This window comes from Amblyraja radiata, chromosome 26 (assembly GCF_010909765.2).
Source record: "Amblyraja radiata isolate CabotCenter1 chromosome 26, sAmbRad1.1.pri, whole genome shotgun sequence".
Classification (NCBI taxonomy): Eukaryota; Metazoa; Chordata; class Chondrichthyes; order Rajiformes; family Rajidae; genus Amblyraja; species Amblyraja radiata.
Window position 1 is genome coordinate 28,680,436 of NC_045981.1, and position 13,561 is coordinate 28,693,996.

The 13,561-nt window shown below is 45.5% G+C and overlaps 1 protein-coding gene across 2 annotated transcripts in view; it reads right to left on the reverse strand.

The window, feature by feature from the left end:
• The window catches only part of rfng (RFNG O-fucosylpeptide 3-beta-N-acetylglucosaminyltransferase), a 28,934-nt gene that overhangs the window by 6,668 nt on the left and 8,705 nt on the right, over positions 1-13,561 (reverse strand). Inside the window, exons 2-5 of one of the 2 annotated variants that reach the window (XM_033044571.1) lie at positions 5,387-5,435; positions 3,795-3,897; positions 2,167-2,302; positions 306-391 (exon numbers count right to left, since the gene is read on the reverse strand). In XM_033044571.1, coding sequence (XP_032900462.1) covers positions 306-391; positions 2,167-2,302; positions 3,795-3,897; positions 5,387-5,435 — 374 coding nt within the window. Of the gene's footprint in view, positions 1-305; positions 392-2,148; positions 2,303-3,794; positions 3,898-5,386; positions 5,436-13,561 lie in introns of both variants that reach the window. The other variant, XM_033044570.1, reaches the window with a different exon arrangement.

Below are 13,561 nucleotides of genomic sequence, written 5' to 3' on the forward strand. Positions count from 1 at the left end.
CTTATCTGGCACAGTCACAATTGAGTGTTTCTTCAGCTGCAATCAGATTGACCCAATTAATTATATGAAGATTTACATTTTACATTGTGCGTTTGAGTATCCAGAGTAATTACCAGTGGCATTACGACCATAGAAGTACTTTTGAAGTCAACTAAACAGATAGACACTGGTCTTAAAATTATGATTTTAAACACAAGTAAAGGAAATGGCTACTGGGAATCGAAGGAAAACTTGGCAGATCAAGTAGAATGACTGATGCATGCACCAAACTAAATAGTCAATGGATAAACAGTTAAACACAGTACCTGGCCCAGGGACTCATTTTCAATGCCAGCCCACGGCTGATGCAGAAGCCAGCACCGCCTGTAGCAAACCAAAACTTCACAGAGGTCTAAAGGACACAAAGAGCACAACTCGTCCATACCATTCATAAAAATAACCAAAGAAATGAGCACATTATGTCATATTCTCATGAAAACATCCAGTTACACATGAGGGGATTAGACATGATGGACACAGTTTTTTTTTTTGCCCTGAGTTGGGAAATCAAGAAGCTGAGGGCAAAGGAACCTGAGGGGCAACTTGTTTCACACAGTAAATGCTCGACATGGAATGAGCTGTCAGAGGAAGTGGTTGAAGCAACATTTAGAAGCAATAGCGACATTTAGCAGACATAGGAAAGGATTAGAGAGATATGGGCTAAATGCATATGGGTGAGACTAGTGCAGATGGAGCATCTTGGTCAGCATGTGAAAGTTAGGTCGATGGGCCTGTTTCCATGCTGTACGACCCTATTAGCATTGCCAACTGTCCCGTATTAGCCGGGACATCCCGTATATTGGGCTAAATTAGTTTATCCCATACGGGACCGCTCTTGTCCCGTATTTGACTGCTACTACTCGGGTCGAGGGGACTGTTGGGTCGGAGTGCTGCGTCTGCCCCCATCTCACCCATCCTGACGTAGTGCATCCCATGGAGTGCAGCAGCAGCGCCTCGCCGTGGCCTCATCGGTCGGCAGCCCGGCCAGCTGTCCGACCTTCGCTTACCGCCGACATCACCACCCCCCCTTCTCATGGCTGATCATCGGTTCATGAGTTGGATGGGGTGCCGGATTTTGCGCGCAAAGTCGCGGGCAAAGTCCGGTGCCCAGGCCAAAACTCCTCAGCTGGCCCACCGGCAGGGGTTTGTGTGCAGTCCACCAGCTGGGCCAACTCATCATTCACCCAGCCACAGCCGACTCGGTCAATGTATTGACGTCGGGAATTTGTCCCTTTTTTTGACCTTTTTTCCCTTATTTGGGAATGAGAAAGTTGGCAACCATAGACGTTATGACTCTAAATGGAACCGGCTTACACGAGGCATCTTAGTTGGCATGGGCACGCTGGGCTGAAGTTGTTTCCTTGCTGCATAACTATGACTCGAAATGTGGTTATCACCCGTGCCAGAATCATCAGGACATCCCTGACAATCCAACTTTTCAAAACTTGGAGAAAAAAAATGATAAGATAAGCAGTACTGCTTGAAAACAAAGATATCTGGGCACTGCCCATCCTGGGCAGTGCCCAGATATCTTTGTTTACAAGCAGTACTGCTTATCTTATCATTTTTCCATGAAACATCTTGGGTGTGTGAGCATGTTGGAATGAGAAAAAAGATGCTGGAGGAAATAAATGCCGGTAAATAATGTAGCACTGGAGATATTGGTGAGCAGGACAAGAGATAAATTCCAATGACGGGCCACAATGGCACAGCGGTAGCATTACCACCTTGCAGTGCCAGAGACACAAGTTTGATCCTGACCACGAGTGCTGTATGTACCAAGTTTGCATGTTCTCACTGTAACCGCCTGGGTTTTCTCCGAATGCTTCCGTTTCCTCCCTCATTCCCAAGACCTGCAGGTTTGTAAGTTAATTAGCTTCTGTAAATTGTCCCTAGTGTGTGTCTTCACCCTACCGAGTTCATGCTGACCATTGACCACCCAGACACAGGGGGAAGGGGCAAACTCCGGAGACAGCACCCGAGGTCAGGATCGAACCCTGGTCTCTGGTGTAGCGATGGAGCAGCTCTCCCAGTTGTGCCCCTGTGTCGCCCTTATTTCTTCTGCTGTTTCATTCATTCTTCACGTTGGTGTAAATTAGGAACACTTACCGACCCACCACTCCTTACCCTCTCCAAAGCTTCAACAGGGTGATCAAGGCTTGGTCTGCCAATATAAACATCTTGGGTGTGCGAATATGTGGACAACAGGTGGACCAGACTTCGAATATTTACATAATTATCATCATCAAAGTGGCAAAACCATCTAGAAAACAAATCATATAACAGGAGAAAATTAATATTTTAGTCAACCCCAAACTAAATGGAAATGTTTCGCAGGACCGCATGATGGTGCTGTGTCCAACAACTCCAGTGACCTGGGTTTATCCTGATGTCTGCTGTTGTCTGCGTGGAGTTTGCATGTTCACCCTGTGGCCGCGTGCGTTGCTCATATTCCAAACTTCTCCCACATCCCAAAATGTACTAGTTGGTCGTACACCAGGCATTCCTCATTCATTCCCTACACCCAGGAGCAATTTACAGAGTCCAATTAAACGACAAACCCGTTTGGACCTCAAGGGGTCCAAATGACAATAAATTGAATTGTATTGTATTGTATTGTATTGTGTTGTATGTCACTGGGACGTGGGAGGAAACCCAGCGGTCACAGGGAGAACGTGCAAACTCCACATAGACAGCACCCAAGGTCAGGATCGAACCCATGGTTTCTGGTGCTGTGATGCAGCAACTCTACCTGCTGTGCCACCCTAATGTCTCAATTTAAGAAACACTACAGTAATGCTGTAAGAAGGGTTTCGGCCTGAGTCTGAAGAAGGGTTTCAGCCCGAAACGTCGCCTATTTCCTTCGCTCCATAGATGCTGCTGCACCCGCTGAGTTTCTCCAGCATTTTTGTGTACCATGCAATCTACCACGCAGATAGATCTTTGGAATAAAGACATTCATTGTTTTCTTTTGGATAGGAAATAGCCTATCCACCCAAAACATCGCAGATAATTGAAATTGTCATACAACAATCCTGAGATAAAAAGCAAGTTAAAAATTACAGGTAAAAATGTAAATATAGAAGAGAAGTTATGGAATCTGGGACCGCAGACTCAAAACTAGTAAATGACCAATTAGATATAAAAAGCATATAAAAATCAGAACATAATGATGCAACTGTACAAGTTGTTGGTGAGTCCATACTGGGAGTGCAGTTGTGGTCATCCACGTGTAGATAGGATGTCATTAATTGGAAAGAGTGGAGATGAGAATCACTGTGATGTTACCTGGGTTGCAAGCTTGTTATAGGGAAAGGTTGGATAGGCTGGGACTTCTTTCTTTGGAGCATAAGAAGCTGAGGGGTGACCTTATTGAGGTGTATAGGATCGTGAGGGGCATGGATAAAGTGAATGCTCACAGTACTTTTCTGAGGATAGAACTAGAAGGGTTAAGGTGTGAGGGGAGAGATTCAACAGTAAGCCATAAAGGCATATTTTTCAACCAGAGGGTAGTCTATTTCTAGAATAAGCTGTCAGAAGCAGAAGAACTGAATACAATTAGGAGTCATTTGGACAGATATGTGGATGGGAAGGGGTTAGAGGGCTTTGGGCCAAACACTGCAAAATGGGATGTCCAATATGCCAACATGGTCGGCATGGACGATATGGGCCGAAAGGCCTATATCCGTACTGTATGACTCTATGACTATCAATACACAATTATATATTAATAATAACTTACTCAGCACGCTTACTTTTTTTTAGATTCAATGAATTTGTCATACTCCACAGACATCTTACAGCAAAGTGCTTGGCGTGTATATGCAGCAGAGCAGTTAGTATTGATCATGTTGCCTCCTAAACAAAGAGAAAGAAGAGCAGAGTTGGTTTGCCATTTGAAAAACATCCATAACATCTATTTACTTGTAGACACAAGAAACTGCAGATGCTGGAATCCTGAGCAAAAAGAGTGCTGGAGAAACTCAGTAGGTTAGGCAGCATCTGTGAAGGAATGGAGAGATGATAGCCTTTCTTCAGACCCTTCAATTGCCTATGCAGTGAGTCTGAAGAGAAGCCCCAACCAGAAACGTTGTATGTTCATTTGCTCCTCAGATGCTGCCTGACCTGCTGAGTTCCTCTAGCATTTTGCTCAAGAGAGTCTGAAGAAGGGTCCTGACCAGAAACATTGCCCTGTCCATTCCCTCCACAGCAAAATATTGGCATACCCAACCACATCCTCGATTAGCAAAGTGTACAGAAATAGTCTACTGCGCCCGCAAGGAAAGAGGCACTATGTTTTGGCGCCAATTTCAAAGTCCAGTCCACACTCTAGGTCTTTCAGTGATGCCTGATCCAGGCAAGCCCCAGGCTGTTGTGGGCCTCCAGCTATTGCCGCCCTTAGACGTGACATCCCTCTTCTCACCCGTCCACTTTTGTGCCCCAGGAGGGCCTCCGGCAGCTGATCTTGAGGCCAGACTCTGGTCTCCTCTCCTACCAGCCTCGCTCCTTGCATCCGCCGTCATTACTGGTTCCATCCTCCCGCCTTTGGTCTTCGGGGGAACTAGCACGGGCCGCTCAGCGGGCTCCCCCCTGCAGGCTGCGGCCCACCGGGTCCTCCTCACACTAGTAGTATGTTATCCCACCTTCTCATCCACTCTCTACACACTAGAGGAAATTTACAGAAGCCAATTAACCTGCAAACCTGCACGTCTTTGGGATGTTGGGGAAAACCGGAGCACCCGGAGGAAACACGCGCGGTTGCAGTGGGAACATACAAACCCTGTACAGAGTTTGGTCAGACTCAGGATCAAACCTGCCTCTTGCATGCGGGCGCAGTAGACTATTTATGTACACTAAGCTAATCGTGGATGCGCTTAGGTATGCCAATACTTTACTGGACTGTATGTAAGAAAAGGATTTCACTGTGCGTTTACACACGTGACAATAAAAATATTGAATCATTGAACGGGTGATCGATGATCGGCATGGACTTGGTGGACCGATGAGCCCGTTTCCATGCTGTATCTTTCGATCAAATATCATAATTTCATGTTACAAGGCATGACACAAATTAAATGCACAAATCCAGATCCATCACAAAATAATTTGCTTAATGTATTTTGCCAGTGGCAGTCATGGGGTACAAACTATAATGGTGCATGAAGAGTTTCTGAAGATTTCTAACTAATTTGTTGATAAACTCAATGAATGGGTTTATTGAAACGCTCAGTGCAACCGAGCAAGAGGCTGGGGGGCATCAACTCTCCTTCCATGTGGAGCAAGTTACATCTGGGCCTCCAGCACTTGGTCAATGTCCACACTACAATACTTTTACTGCTGTACTCACCAGCCTTTGCCCGCAATTCTTTATCCTCGCCATCCGTGAATATAAATGTCTTGTGGAAAGAAAGAAGAGCATTAAGGGGCTGTCTGGTATATTTAATTCATCGCTGGTTAATTAGTTTGCACGCCCAAATTCAACTGTTTCATGGTATGGATAAGTTTATATTTTAAATATAAAACTTACTGAAATGTGCAATTTGTCTGGCAGAACATCGATTAGCAAAACTACAAGCAAAATACATTTGGAGACACAAGAAACTGCAGATGCTGGAAACTAGAGCAAAACACAATGTACAAAACAGACTGTCCACCGCAACAAGGGATTCCCAAGAGGCTGAGGGAAAGCTATGGAACTGGTGCGCTGCAATGCTGACACTATATTCTGCACTCTGTTTCTTCCCCTTTGCTCTGTCAATTGTACTTGAGTTTGACGATGGTATTTCTGTATAGTATATTTTACTTTGGAGTCACGTGAAGAACCCGTCCAGCACCATCAGGTAAGTTTATTCTGAGGTAGTTTTTTCCGAAAAAGAGGTGTTTTGTTTTGTCTCACCAGGGAGAACATGAGCAAAACATGACAAAAAAAGAAATCCTCCCCCCGTTCGACTCCAACGGAGGAGCGTTCCATCAGTGGGGGGCAAGAGGCGGTAGGACCGCTAACCCAGCAATCCACCATCCCCGACACCGTGCCGAGCCCAGCCCCGCTAGCGCAGCCTGAGCAGCGGACTGGATGTAAAGCAGCACGGAAGACCAACCGGCCGGTGGTATCCGATTCTTCAGACGGGGACGTCTCACCGCCCGCGCGGGGCAGAGACAGCCGCCTGAGCCGCATGGAGCGGCTCGTGGAGCAAATGCTCCAGCGAGACTTGCTTCGAGAGGAGCAGTCTCACAAAGGGAGTTCAGGCACTCCCACCACAGTGCCTCACAACGCACTGGCCATCGCTTCCCCCTCATCCGAGGGCAGCTTTGGCGACCAGGGCTGGGCTGGTCAAGTAGAGGGGTCACTGGCCGAAGATGTCGGGAGTACGCTTGGGGTACAGGACCAGGAAGAGCTGCTGGGTGTGGTAGACCGCTACGTGGCAGCTCCACATGCAGGACGGCCATTAGAGCCAAAACTGGCGGCCAGCATTAACTACCTGTCCTTCAAACCCCTACAGGAGCAGGTAGTTAATGAGGCCCTAGAGCTGTATTCGGCCCCTGAGAATTGCGCCTCGCTCAACGTGCCGGCTGTCAATAGCCAAATCTGGGGGCACGTTGGGCCAAACATCCGCAATCAAGAGCTCAAACTACAGCGGATCCTCAGGCTCCTGACGTCAGCCATCACTTAGAAACATAGAAACATAGAAATTATGTGGAGGAGTAGGCCATTCGGCCCTTCGAGCCTGCACCGCCATTCAATATGATCATGGCTGATCATCCAACTCAGTATCCCGTACCTGCCTTCTCTCCATACCCTCTGATCCCCTTAGCCATAAGGGCCACATCTAACTCCCTCTTAAATATAGCCAATGGACTGGCCTCGACTACCCTCTGTGGCAGGGAGTTCCAGAGATTCACCACTCTCTGTGTGAAAAAAGTTCTTCTCATCTCGGTTTTAAAGGATTTCCCCCTTATCCTTAAGCTGTGACCCCTTGTCCTGGACTTCCCCAACATCGGGAGCAATCTTCCTGCATCTAGCCTGTCCAACCCCTTAAGAATTTTGTAAGTTTCTATAAGATCTCCTCTCAATCTCCTAAATTCTAGAGTATAAACCAAGTCTATCCAGTCTTTCTTCATAAGACAGTCCTGACATCCCAGGAATCAGTCTGGTGAACCTTCTCTGCACTCCCTCTATGGCAATAATGTCCTTCCTCAGATTTGGAGACCAAAACTGTACGCAATACTCCAGGTGTGGTCTCACCAAGACCCTGTACAACTGCAGTAGAACCTCCCTGCTCCTATACTCAAATCCTTTTGCTATGAAAGCTAACATACCATTCGCTTTCTTCACTGCCTGCTGCACCTGCATGCCCACTTTCAATGACTGGTGTACCATGACATCCAGGTCTCGCTGCATCTCCCCTTTTCCTAGTCGGCCACCATTTAGATAATAGTCTGCTTTCCTGTTTTTGCCACCAAAATGGATAACCTCACATTTATCCACATTATACTGCATCTGCCAAACATTTGCCCACTCACCCAGCCTATCCAAGTCACCTTGCAGTCTCCTAGCATCCTCCTCACAGCTAACACTGCCCCCCAGCTTAGTGTCATCCGCAAACTTGGAGATATTGCCTTCAATTCCGTCATCCAGATCATTAATATATATTGTAAATAGCTGGAGTCCCAGCACTGAGCCTTGCGGTACCCCACTAGTCACTGCCTGCCATTGTGAAAAGGACCCGTTTACTCCTACTCTTTGCTTCCTGTTTACCAGCCAGTTCTCTATCCACATCAATACTGAACCCCCAATGCCATGTGCTTTAAGTTTGTAAACTAATCTCTTATGTGGGACCTTGTCGAAAGCCTTCTGGAAGTCCAGATACACCACATCCACTGGTTCTCCCCTATCCACGCTACTAGTTACATCCTCGAAAAATTCTATAAGATTCGTCAGACATGATTTACCTTTTGTAAATCCATGCTGACTTTGTCCAATGATTTCACCACTTTCCAAATGTGCTGCTATCCCATCTTTAATAACTGACTCTAGCAGTTTCCCCACTACCGATGTTAGACTAACTGGTCTGTAATTCCCCGTTTTCTCTCTCCCTCCCTTCTTAAAAAGTGGGGTTACGTTTGCTACCCGCCAATCCTCAGGAACTACTCCAGTCTGAAGAAGGGTTTCGGCCCGAAACGTCGCCTATTTCCTTCGCTCCATAGATGCTGCTGCACCCGCTGAGTTTCCCCAGCAATTTTGTGTACCTTCGATACTCCAGAATCTAAAGAGTTTTGAAAGATTATTACTAATGCATCCACTATTTCTGGAGCTACTTCCTTAAGTACTCTGGGATGCAGCCTATCTGGCCCTGGGGATTTATCGGCCTTTAATCCATTTAATTTACCCAACACCACTTCCCGGCTAACCTGGATTTCACTCAATTCCTCCAACTCCTTTGACCCGCGGTCCCCTGCTATTTCCGGCAGATTATTTATGTCTTCCTTAGTGAAGACGGAACCAAAGTAGTTATTCAATTGGTCCGCCATATCCTTGTTCCCCATGATCAACTCACCTGTTTCTGACTGCAAGGGACCTACATTTGTTTTAATTAATCTCTTTCTTTTCACATATCTATAAAAACCTTTGCAGTCAGTTTTTATGTTCCCTGCCAGTTTTCTTTCATAATCTATTTTTCCTTTCCTAATTAAGCCCTTTGTCCTCCTCTGCTGGTCTCTGAATTTCTCCCAGTCCTCCGGTATGCTGCTTTTTCTGGCTAATTTGTACGCATCATCCTTCGCTTTGATACTATCCCTGATTTCCCTTGTTATCCACGGATGCACTACCTTCCCTGATTTATTCTTTTGCCAAACTGGGATGAACAATTTTTGTAGTTCATCCATGCAGTCTTTAAATGTCTTCCATTGCATATCCACCGTCAACCCTTTTAGAATTAATTGCCAGTCAATCTTGGCCAATTCACGTCTCATACCCTCAAAGTTACCTTTCTTTAAGTTCAGAACCATTGTTTCTGAATTAACAATGTCACTCTCCATCCTAATGAAGAACTCAACCATATTATGGTCACTCTTGCCCAAGGGGGCACGTACAACAAGACTGCTAACTAACCCTTCCTCATTACTCAATACCCAGTCTAAAATAGCCTGCTCTCTCGTTGGTTCCTCTACATGTTGATTTAGATAACTATCCCGCATACATTCCAAGAATGCTCTTATGCTCGTTCCGTGGATGGGGTGGAAATGACCACGAATCAGCAGGATACACTCGCACTGCTGTGCAATACCCAGTTCGAAATTAACAACCTCCGTAAGGGGATCATAAGACCTGCCCTCAACCCGAAATTCGCGGGTTTGTGCAAACGCCGACCACAGAGCCAGAAATCCTGCTCTTCGGCAAGGACCTCTCCAAGAAAATAAAAGACATGGAGGAGGAGTCCAAAACATTTGGCCTCATGAGGGCAGGCCCCGGGACAAGCAAACCCACTAAACCCAAGCGGCAGTACCCCACCGCGTCCACCAGTCGACGTCAACCCTATGGGACTGGTGAAAGCTCGGGGTCCGCACATCACCACCGGAAGCCTTTTTTAGGCCAAGGCCCAGAGCGGACCCCATGGAAAATGCGCCACCCCCAACCAGCAACACATCAGACAACACATCAGAAGACTCATCGCCCGACAAAGAAACAGAAGAAACACCCGTAACCATTGAGGTAGGTGGGTCTGGTTCCTACCAGCATATAAAAAGTGGGGGTTCTATACTAACAGGGGGGAGATTACATCTGTTGTGCAAGCATGGAAGTCTATCACGAATGACAAGTATATACTCAACAGCATTCGTGGATACAAAATAGAGTTTACTCTAGAAAACTTGCCACCAGTTCAGCAGTCACCCCAAAGGGTCTTTTCCCTCTCAGTTAAAGAAAAACGAAAGGGACAAGCTGAACTGGTGAGGCTAATCACTAAGGATATCATTGAAAAAAACAAACATGAACCCTAGGAATTTGTCTCTAATATATTCACTAAAACCAAAAAAGATGGTGGATGTCGCATCATCATTGACTTGACTTCACTAAATATGTTTGTTAAGTATATACATTTCAAAATGGAAACGTTTGTAACTGCTAAACAGCTGATTTCCAAAGGATACTTCATGGCAAGCATCGACCTTAAAGACGCTTACTATTCAGTACCCATTCATAAGGATCATCGCAGATACCTGAAATTTACCTGGATGGGGCAACAAAGGCAGTTTAAAGCGTTGCCTAACGCGTTAACATCAGCCCCAAGATTATTCACCAAGATACTAAAACCAGCCTTGGCAATATTAAGAAGACAAAAACATATTGTCATGGCATATCTTGATGATATATTAATAGTAGGCAAAACCATGGAATTGGCTATATCAGCTGTGTCAGCTACCAAACAATTGTTTGAAACCTTGGGATTTGTCTTACATCCAGATAAATCTAAGTTGAAGCCATCCACAACCATGGACTATCTGGGCTTCACAATTAACTCAGTCCACATGTCTGTAACTTTGCCAAAAGACAAAACAGAACTAATTCCATATCCAGCACAGGTGGTAGATGGACTAACCTAGAGTCATCGTTACTACTTACACTGGGCATAAATTATCTAGAAATGTTGGGTGCATTTTATGGATTAAAAGCATATTCAACAAATATGCATCACTTGCATGTTCGGTTACAAATAGACAATACTACGTTGGTGGCCTATATTAACCATATGGGCCGCATAAAATCGATATCATGTGACAAATTGGTCAACACAATCTGGCAATGGTGTGTCGACAGACATATTTGGCTATCAGCAACTTACCTGCCAGGTAAGCTAAATACAGTGGCAGACACCAGGTCACGCAAATTCAATGATAACACCGAATGGATGTTAAATCTCAAAGTATTTGCTAAAATTACCAAGCAATATGGCACGCCAGATATCGATCTATTTGCATCCAGACTAAATCACCAGGTTCCTATGTATGACGCTTGGGAACCAGACCCTGAGGCAGCAGCGGTAGATGCGTTCGCGCTGGACTGGGGACATTTTTTCTTTTATGCATTTCCTCCCTTCTGCCTCATCAGTCGGGTATTACGCAAAATACAAATGGACTCTGCTTCAGGTATTTTGATAGTACCTGACTGGCCCATGGTTCCCAGTGCTCTTCGACATGATCGTCGAGACCCCAATGACTTTTCCCAGTAGCCCAGAATTGCTAACCCACCCAGTATCTGGCATAAGCCACCCATGCCACGATATAATTAAACTCCTGGGTTGCAGATTTTGAAAAGGCCTCTGCTGGGCCTGGGATTGTCAGAAAACACCATCAACACCATGACAGCATCCCACCGTGTATCCACAAGGAAACAATACTTGTCAAGTATCAAGAAGTGGGAGAAATACTGTTCGGATACAGGAACCACTTATTCAACCACAACAGTAACCAATGTACTGGAGTTCCTGGCAGGCCTTCACCACAATGAAGGACTAAGCTACAGCGCCATTAACACAGCTAGAAGTGCTCTGTCTGCCTATTTAATACAGGCACCAGGACAACAGGCCATGGGATCCCACCCGCTGGTGGTCAAACTGATGGGGGATATTCAACTCCAACCCCCCTAGACCAAGGTACACCCATATCAGGGATGTCAGTGTGGTCCTGACATACCTCAGGGGATGGTCACCAGCCAGGTCCCTCACCCTGGAACAATTAACTATGAAGACGGTCATGCTGATGGCATTTGTGTCAGCACAAAGAGTCCAGTCACTTCACTTATTACGACTGGACAACATGATCATAACTCCAGACCATGTCTCATTTACTATCCAGGGGCTGGTCAAACAGAGCAGGCCAGGAACATCAAATCCAGTCATGGAATTCCGGGCCTACCCACCAGAACCACGGTTATGTGCCATGACCCACCTACTGAACTATATTGACACAACTAAAATCCATCGAGGGAGTGAAAAAGCCTTATGGGTCAGCCACAAGAAACCTTATGGTCGGGTGACGAGCCAAACCATTTCAAGATGGCTCAAGCAGGTGCTGAAAGCCGCTGGTATAAATACTAACATGTATAAATCTCACTCCACCAGGGCAGCATCCACGTCGGCGGCTAAGAGAATGGACGTACCAATAGACCACATCCTGGCTACAGCGGGGTGGTCTGGGGAAAGAACGTTCCAAACTTTTTATAATAAGCCGTTGGCAGAACCTGCTTCATTTGCAGAGAAAATATTACAATCTGCAAATATATAATTTAGCCCGGGGGAACAATTTGTTTTTTGTTATTGTTAATAAACACCATTATTGATTTTTACAAACAGATTCATGGTCGATTACGATAACATACTTCCTCCCTCAAATGACTTCGGCAGTGAGTGAAGTATGAACTGTTACACGGTTTGAAATCACAGAGCTTTAAAATCTTCACGTGGTCACTCACGTGACTCCGAAGTAAAATAGTAAGATTAAACGAGAACTTACCAGTTTGAAGTTTGATCTGTATTTTATGAGGAGTTACGATGAGGGATTACGTGCCCTCCGCTCCCACCCTCAATAATAGAGATCAAACTGGTATCTAAGCTCTCCTTTTTCTTTACTATATTTATTTCAATTACTGTGTCTTTCTGTGATTCCACACCGCTGCTTTGAAGTATGTCTCGCATGCCTGCTGGACGGGTTCTTCACATAATCCCTCATCGTAACTCCTCATAAAATACAGATCAAACTTCAAACTGGTAAGTTCTCGTTTAATCTTACTATTTTATCTGTTTGGATAGCATGTAAAACAAAGCTTTTCACTGCATCTTGTGGCACATGGTAACTATTAACCGGAACCTAAATGTTTGAAGGATGCCTTCTTGAAGAAGCACAGCGCACTAACTAACAGGAATCCTTGGCCCACGACTGTTTAAAGTTGAGAAGGAGTGATAAGGATGGATTGGGAATAGTATATCCATTAATCAATCCACACAGAAACCCAGTGTAGATAGCAGACAGTTTGCAACCCCCCCCCCCACCCCCGAACGCCATCCTGTGCCTGTCCCATCAGGACACCCCCTCTGGCATAGTCTGTGGATCCCATATTGCCCCCATCCGACTCAAAGGGACACATAAGGGACGAGAACAAAGATATCACAATTTCCTGGAGTCATAAAAACGTGACTGTTTTATGTGTAGGAAAGAGCAGCTGCTGTTCAAAAAAAAAATGTAGAAAACGTAATTACAGATGAATTTTGCACATTGCCCTTCAGTCAATGATTTTCGGGGAGTTTTATATAAAACATCGCTGGGGAAAATTAAAATCCTGCCCATATACAAGAAGAATTTCCCATCAGGATGGCACAGTGGTGCAGCGGTAGAGTTGCTGCCTTACAGCAACAGAGATCTAGGTTCCATCCAGACTATGGGTGCTGTCTGTACGGAGTTTGTACATTCTCCCTGTGACCATGTGGGGTTTTGCCGGGTGTTCTGGTTTCCTCCCACAGGTTTGTAGGTT